The sequence below is a fragment of the Macrobrachium nipponense genome, chromosome 5, assembly GCF_015104395.2.
Source record: "Macrobrachium nipponense isolate FS-2020 chromosome 5, ASM1510439v2, whole genome shotgun sequence".
Classification (NCBI taxonomy): Eukaryota; Metazoa; Arthropoda; class Malacostraca; order Decapoda; family Palaemonidae; genus Macrobrachium; species Macrobrachium nipponense.
Genome location: NC_061107.1, coordinates 137560404 through 137569015, shown reverse-complemented (window position 1 = coordinate 137569015; position 8612 = coordinate 137560404). Strand labels below are relative to the sequence as shown.

The window sequence follows — 8612 nt, the reverse complement described above, 5'->3', positions numbered from 1 at the left end:
GAAAGATCTTTTTAAAAAAATGATAAGCTGATTACATTAGATAAGCCAAACTCCCTACGCTCACATATTTAAATTAATTAACAATCATTGTACAGATGGTAATCTATTGACACGGTTGATAGGACTGTTCCTATCTAAACATAATGAAATATTTCATAATGATTCAGACAAAATACTTACAAACCTGCATAAAACAAGGTTTTTCCATGCAATTTTATTATTTATTTTTGATAATAGATTCTAATTTTCATATTATAAAAAATTTTCTCAAACTAATTATTGTATGAAGAATGATCTGAATGAAGCATTTCATAAAGTAATGCAATATATAATAGCGTGATTGTACGTACATTATGTACTTGAAAAGTTTAATGTATACAGGTTTTTTTTTTTCTCTCTGCAGGTGTTGGAAAAAGTTCGTTATTATTACGGTTTGCTGATAACACTTTTACTGGAAATTATATCACAACTATTGGTGTAGACTTCAAGATACGTACATTAGAAGTAGATGGTGCAAGAGTGAAATTACAAATATGGGATACTGCTGGCCAAGAACGATTTAGAACAATCACATCCACGTAAGTAGTTTGACTGTGGTATAATACTTTATTATTTTAAATATACAGTTGACCCCCCGTATTCGCGTTCTTCGGATTCGCGGACTCACACATTCTCGGATTTCTCTCAGGACGTTTCCCCTCATTATTCACGGAAAATTCGCGCATTCACGGTATTTTTTTATGAGAAATATCCACAAATTCCTGTTTTTTTTAATCAATTTCATCATAAAATGCACTTTTTGTGATAAAACTATTAAAAAACCAAGTATGAACATTTTTAGTGGCTTTTCTTGAGTTTTAACTAACAAAATAGGCTGTTTTTAGCATTTTTATAGGGGTTCCAAACATTCGCGGATTCTAACTATTCACGGAGGGGTCTGGTACGCATCCCCCGCGAATACGGGGGACCACTGTTAGTAATTTTTTAATGAATTTCCTTCTTTCCCACCGTTATCCCTACATTAAGGGGTGGGTTGCCAGATGTGCCTTCTTCACTGCCTTCTCTCAAAGGCATCGTAATCCACCAAACCTCTTCTCTCCATGTCTTCCTTCACTTTATCTCACCATCTAATTCTCTGTTTCCCTCTTAACCTTCTTCCTCTAACAGGTTCCTCCCAAGCCAACTTCACTCTCTCCTTATCGTCCATCCTCATCACATGCCCATACCATCTCAATTGTGACTCTCTTATCACCTCTGTAATCTTTACTAAGCCTGCCCTTCTTATTTCATCATTTTCCAATCTCTCAAGCTTTACTTCCTCTTTTCTTCTTAGAGCCCATGTTTCTGCTCCATACATTAACACTTGGCATTTTCTCATCACATACCACTCCAGCTACCTCTCTCCACTTCCCCCCTGCAGCTTTTATCCCACTGTCAACTTCAGCCTCACATCCTTCCTCTTGGTTTAAGTAGATCCTTAGTATTTAAACTTTTCTGCCTGTTTTATAACCGAGCCTCTTCTTTCTTGTATTACTATTCTGTCTCTTATCTTCCCTACTGCTCAGAAAACGTCTCTTTTTATTCACATTCACCTTCAAGTCACCCCATTTTTCTAAAGACTCTTGTCACTCTCCAACCCTTCTCTGTAGACCCTCCTCATTTTGTTTAGTAACCTACCAAGTAATTATATAGCTAAGTATTTCTAATTACTGATAGCTAAAATTTGAAAATTGCGTCAGTGATTCTTTTGTCTTGGTGTAGGTCGGTACCCTGCCCACTATCGAGGAATAGGTAAACAACTCGGCAAAGAAGCTGAATTTATTTTTTACTGGCTTACAATGAAGGTCGTGAGCTGTGAGTAGTAGTAGTTAGTAGTTTTTTTTTTTTTTTTTTTTTTTTTTTTTTTTTTTTTTTTTTTTTTTTTTTTTTAACGTTCGCCAAAGAGTTTTCCAGTACCTTCGGTGAAGCACTCTGGTTCTTATGTCATTTCTGTTCAATGTTTATTAACTAGTCAGGCATAATTAACAGTACTTTGACCAGTTAGAGCTTTTAGTTTGTTTTATTTTTGAGATTTTATCTAGTGATGTCTGACTGATAAGTTGAGCCTATTTTGCAGCAAAAGGCTGCAATACACTGTTAACTCCAGCAAAGTATGATTGGCATTCTGTTTGTGTTAGATGTAGGGGTCAAGTTTGCACTGTTGATTATAACTTGTAATGAGTGTATAGGCTGGGATGAAAACAATGGGGGTTTTTATCTTCTTACCGTTCAAAGTTAGAAAAAGATAGGAAGCGTAAGGCTACTGCTAGGTACGAAAGGTCTTTAGCTAGCCAGGAATCTTCCTCTGAAGTATCTGTGAATTCTGTTTTGTCCTCCAAACCCAGTCTTTCCTCCTCCCCTTTTCCACCTAATCCTGTTCCCGACTGCCCATGCTTCCGATCCATTGCCAGTCTCAACGCAAAGTTTGAACATAAGTTTGAGCTGTTAGCTAACTTTTTGGCTCAGCCAGGTGAGGCAGTGCATATGCTTCTTGATAAAGAAAAAAGTAAAGTTTTAGTGGAGGAGCTGGGTGTCCGTCCTGCCGATTCTCCTTGGCAAAGGTCCCTGACATACTTCCCCCACCTGGGAGAAGTCATACCAGGCCCAAGGGAGGTCAGTGGGGTCTGCCCACAGGTAGTCAGCCTCTCAGTTGCACCTGTAGATGTTTCCCAGGTAGCAAAAGACAGCCACTGGAAAGGCATCTTGGACAGTGACCATCATCGTTCTTCAAGCTAGGATTATTAGAGTCCGGAGAAACGGTTACTTTTCCAGACCATTGAAAAGGTCTGCAGTGGACTCTAATTGTACCCATCAGGTACCACTCAAGAAGGTAAAGTAGGTTAAACCTTCTTGTAGTATCTGGGATAGCCCAGAGACTTTTTCTTTGGATAATTCCGATAAATTTTCAGGAGACTTTTTTTTTTTTTTTTTTTTCCAGACCTGTAGCAAGAAACAAGTGTCAGAAGATCAGTGTGCGCTTTGGTGCCAGTGTCGCCTTTGGCCCTTTAAGCTACCAGTTACAGTTCACGTGTGGCCTAGGACACCAGGGCACGAATTGTCCCCTGCTTTGGCTCCTGTATGTGCTGTTCCTATTAGCTATGTCTGTTTCCGAGCATATTTCGACTCAAATCCCTCACTGATGCAGGAGCGCCCATCAGCGCCTGAGACGTTTCCGATGTCAATGAGCACCCCATCGCCACCTGAGACTTCAAATGCATGGACTTTCAGGGGCGCAGGAGTGCTCATTAGTGCCAGATCTCCCATTTCCACCTGAACTCGAGTCGTTGGCGGCGCCGATTCTGCACACGGCTCCTCGTATTTCCTCTTCTCCTTCGGTCAGCGCAGCCGACCCTCATTTGTCTAATGTATCTTCTGCAGAAGAGGAGGAGATTGCTACAGAAGATTCTAAACAACCATTGGCTTATGAAGCTCTTTTGCAATTTTTCTTGAAAAGTTATTCCAACTTTTTCAAGCCAGCTACTCCTGCCCCTCCAGCTACAACTCTTCAGATGTGTAAAGATTCTTCATAGTCTCGTGATCTTCCTCAGTTAGTGCTTTCTATTTTAACCAAGAAAGCTATGAGTGAGGTTGAAAGTTGGCTAGCAGGAAAGAGAACACAAGGGAAAGCAGTCTTCTATATCCCCCCTTCTTGCTTGAATAAGAGAAGACATTCATATTATTTCACTGGGAGTCTCCCTCTTTGGTGTTTCTGCCTCCGCCCAAGTGGTCTTCTCAGGACTTATTGAGTCGTCTTGGAGATCGGCTTTCATAGCACCAAAATTCAGATTTTCTTCGGCTGAGATCGACCACCTCCTTCTAAATCTTTTTAAGATTTTAGAAGTTATCAGTTTTATGGCCAAGACTATTGGCTCCCTTGGTAAGAAAATTCAGATGCTTCTTCAGCAATTTCTCCATCTGTTTCTTCCGACCTCTTAAGAGTTCTCTCGTGTTTAGACAGAGGCATTAGTGACGGTTCCCGTCAAATCGCTTCTACCTTTACAATGTGCATTCTTAAGAAGCGTGAGTTATGGCACTCTTCACGGCCAAAGGAGTTGCCTTAGTCCAGAAATCAGCTCTTCTGTTCTCACCTTTGGTTTGCGAATTCCTGTTTCCTCAGGATGTCGTTAGTGGGATCACTTCTGATTTGCAGAAGTCAACCCAGGATTTGCTTTCCCAATCAGCCAAGCGTTCCAGGGAGACTCCAGCTTTTGTCTCTAAATCTACTTCTCCCATGCAACAGTTACCCTTTCATGGGGGCAAACAGAGACAGCAATCCAACTCAAGAGGAAATGTCTGCTTTCCGTTCAAAACAATTTATTTACCTTTAAACGCCGAGCCGGTATTTCCGCAAGTGTCTCCCGTATGCCGGCAGCGTTTGCGAGTGAGCACTGAAGCGGAAAAATAAGTATTTCAAAAAATCACAGCACGCTTAATTTTCAAGATTAAGAGTTATTTTTTTGCTCCTTTTTTTGCCATTGCCTGAAGTTTAGTATGCAACCATCAGAAATGAAAAAAATATCATTATCATTTATAAATATTGGAATATATGTCAGCGCAAAAAAAAATTTCATATATAATTGTATACAAATCGCACTGTTAGCAAAACCGTTAAAGCTAATGAGTTAATTATTTTTTCGTTGTATTGTACACTAAATTGCGATGACTTTTGGTATGTAACAAATTGTAAAACAATCAAAGCAACACAGAGAAAATATTATCACAATATGATACATGAATTCGTAATGCGCAGATGTAAAATAAAGCGGTTTTCAAAAATTCACCATGCATCGAAATATTGAACTAGAGACTTCCTGTTTGTTGCAAAATGAAGGTAATTGATTGAATATTACTATACTGTTAGTGTTGTAGCTTACAATTGCAGTTTTCGACCATTCAGTTGAGTTAAAGTTGACCGATGGTCAAATTTTTTAAATTATTTTTATTTATATGAAAATATTTCAAAACTGATAAAAGCTACAACCATGGCTTGTTTATTGTTGTATTCTAAATAAAATTGCTCACATTTTCATATATAAAACTTTATGTGACGGCTAATTTAGAATGGTGCAAACATTACGACATTCTGACGAAAAAATTTGTGATTTTTTCGGAAGAGTTACTGCGCATACGTAAGAAAAAAGTTTGTTTCATAAATTCACCATAAATCAAAATAATGTGCTAGAACTTCCAATTTGGTGCAAAAGAAATGTAAATGATTGAATATTACTAGAATATAATAGTTTTAGCTTACAATTGCGTTTTTTGACCATTTCGGTAGAGTCAAAATTGACCGAAGGTTGAAATTTTGGCACTTATCTTTTTTATATAAAATGATTTCAAACTGATTAAAGCTACAACCATGGGTTTGTTTTTTAGTTGTATTCTACATGAAATTGCCCACATTTTCATATATAATACTCCATGTAACGGCTAATTTAAAATTGGTGCAAACATTACTACAATCGGACGAAAAATTTTTGTTTTTTTTTCCAAGGAAAAAGTTTTTTCATAAGTTCACCATAAATCGAAATATTGTGCTAGAGACTTCCAATTTGTTGTAAAATGAAGGTAAATAATTGAATATTACTAGAATATAAGAGTTTTAGCTTACAATTGCGTTTTTCGACCATTTCAGTAGTCAAAGTTGACCAAAGGTTGAAATTTTGGCACTTATCGTCTACGTACCATACGTCGGTTCGGCACCCAACAGACAATTTTTATCGACGTTTAATACGTCCAATCGGCGTTAAAGGGTTAAGAAGTCTTCCTCCAAGCCCATTCCTAAGCAATGAGAACAGTCTCATGCAGTAGTAGGTGCCAGACTCCATCATTTCTGGCAAGAGTGGAGCAAGAGAGGAGCAGAACAATGGGTGGTAGAGGTCCTAAGAGTAGGATACTTTATTCCGTTCGTCGACTGTCCACCCTTAGTCAAGCAACCCATTACGTTGATAGCGTACTCTCTTGGCTCAGAAGTATTCCGCTCTGGGCAAGAGGTGTCTGCTCTTCTTCTAAAAGAAGCGTTCGAGAGAGTGGCGGACCCACAGAGCGAGGGCTTTTACAAGCGACTTTTTGTGGTCTGGAAGTCTTCAGGCGGCTGGAGGCCAGTCCTGGACATGAGTACGCTGAATGTCTTTGTCTTGAAGACTTAAGTTCAAAATGGAGACAAATCACTTGATTCTTGCCTCCGTCCACAGAGGGGACTGGATGGTCTCCACAGACATACAAGACGCATACTTCCATGTTCCCATTCATCTGGACTCGAGGAAGTACCTCCGAGATTTGTCTTCAAAGATAAAATCTTTCAGGTTTGGGCCCTATGTTTCGGTCTATCTACGGCTCTCCAAGTGTTCACTCGCATTCTGGCTCCTCTAGCAGGTTGGCTACATCTGATGGGGGTCAACATCGCCCTTTATCTGGACGATTGGCTTCTTCACTCAGCGATGGAACTAAGCTGCATGAGAGATCTACAAAAGACTTTGAAGTTAGCTCAGGAACTTGGTCTTCTAATCAATCTGTGCCAAAATCCCAAATAGTCCCGATTCAACGGATAGTGTATTTGGGAATGACTCTGGACTTCTTTTTCAGGGTTTTTCCTCCCTGAAGAGAGTAGAGTCATGTCTTCACACAGTAGACAAATTCCTATCTCTCCCAAAGTGCTCTGCCAGAAATTGGATGAGCCTGCTTAGATCTTTATCCTCATCAAACAGTTCGTTTCACTGGGCAAACTTCATATGAGGATCCTTCAGTTTTACCTTTGGTCCCAGTGGAACAGGAAAAAGTTCTCTGACGATTTCATAGAAGTCAACAACATCTGCTTTGGTGGAGATCAGATAGAAGACTTCTGGAAGGAAAGTCGCTTTCCCTCTGAACCCCCAGAGCTCAACTTGTTTGCAGACACATCCGACATAGGTTGGGGAGCACTGCTGGCAACAGGGAAGTCTCAGGAGTGTGGAGGTCAGCTCAAAAGGCTTGGCACATCAGCCTGAAAGAGCTGACTGCAATCAGTCTAGGTTTACAAAGCTTTTGCTCCAGAAGTCTGAGGTCGGATAGTGGCAGTAAACTCGGACAACACTACATCCCTCTCATACATTGCCAATCAAGGAGGGACCCACTCTTTCTCTCTGTGAGGCAGTGAGAGACTTTCTCCTTTGGGCCCACTTGAATCACAGAAGCTAGTGACAAGGTTTTGTGCAGGGCAGGATGAATGTATTAGCAGACCAGCTTCCACTTTATTGCTCTCCAGTGCTGAACCCAGCAGCATAGGTAATGGATGCTACGCTTTTGGACTGGTCACACAAGGAACTTTATGACTTTCCACCCCTAGGAATGGTAAAGGAGTGTTATGAAAGTTCCAGTCACACGAGATTGTATCAATGATTCTCATAACTCCTTTCTGGCCTCACAGAGAATTGTGTCTGGACCTGGTAAGTCTGTTAGCAGATTTTCCCAGGTTACTCCCCCCCCCCCCCCATCAAGGCAAAACTGCTCAGACAACCACACATGCCAAGGTTCCACCAAGGACTATGTACTGTGGCTCTGGCAGGATTCAAACTGTCGTTCTGACTCCTTAGAGCAAAGGGTTTTTTGAGAGCGGCTGCAGAGGCAATCTCGAAATGTAGAAGAAAGTCATTCTCCGTCTACCATACAAGTGGAACATTTTTCCAAGCTTGGTGCAGAAGAAAATCAAGTCTCTTGTTCTCGAACTTCTGTGACAGAGATCGCCGATTTTCTTCTATACCTAAGGAAGTCTAGAGGGTTGTTTCAACTAATACAATCAGAGGATATAGGGCTATGCTAAACTGTATTCAGGAACAGAGGATTGGATTTGTCTTCAAATCAAGACTTATTGGACTTGATTTTCTTTTGATACCTGCAAATGTAAGGACACTTGGCAGGTATGGAATTTTGATGTAGTCCTGAAATGGCTGTCTGGTCCTCCTTTTGAATCTCTAGCTTCTGCCTCACTCAGGAATTTAACTAGAAAGAGACACTTCCTGATTGCTTTAGCCTCAGCCAGATGAGTGAGCAAAATTCAAGCCCTAGATAAAAGGGTTGTTTTCTCTAATGGAGATGCTTTAGTCTCATTTACTTTAGGCGTCCTCGCTAAGAACGAAAATCCTATGAAACCTTGGCCTCGTTCTTTTACTGTCAAGAACTTGTCTGGTGTAGTAGGAGTGGAGGATGAAGAGAGGACTCTCTGTCCAGTGAGAGGTCAAGGAAGTTTTACATGCATGCACAGAACTGAAAACATTAGAGGACCTTCCAATAGCTTGTGGTGTTCTGTTAAGGACCCTTCACGTCCTCTTTCTAAGAACGTCCTTTCGTTTCTTCTTAGAGACCTCATTCAAGATGCCCATTCTCAGTTAGCAGTTGAAGCTCCACCTGTTTTGAAGGTAAAGGCTCATGAGATTAGAGCACTGGCAACATCTCTGGCCTTCAGATATAATCTTTCGTTAGCTTCCATTCTCCAGTCCATATACTGGAAATGCAAGTCAGTCTTTGCGAATCATTATTTTTAATAATTGCAGCACCTTGGGTCTGTTTGCGGTGGCTGGCAATAGTAATGGGAGAAG

At 40.4% G+C, this 8612-nt stretch overlaps 1 protein-coding gene and 1 pseudogene across 1 annotated transcript in view; one reads left to right on the top strand and one right to left on the bottom strand.

The window, feature by feature from the left end:
- The window catches only part of LOC135215662 (ras-related protein Rab-35-like), a 113955-nt pseudogene that overhangs the window by 48636 nt on the left and 56707 nt on the right, over nucleotides 1-8612 (bottom strand).
- The window catches only part of LOC135215661 (ras-related protein Rab-35-like), a gene marked incomplete at its 5' end in the record, with an annotated part of 28856 nt that continues 20647 nt past the window's right edge, over nucleotides 404-8612 (top strand). Inside the window, 1 exon segment of the mRNA XM_064250606.1 lies at nucleotides 404-578. Within this exon segment, the coding sequence (XP_064106676.1) occupies nucleotides 404-578 (175 nt within the window).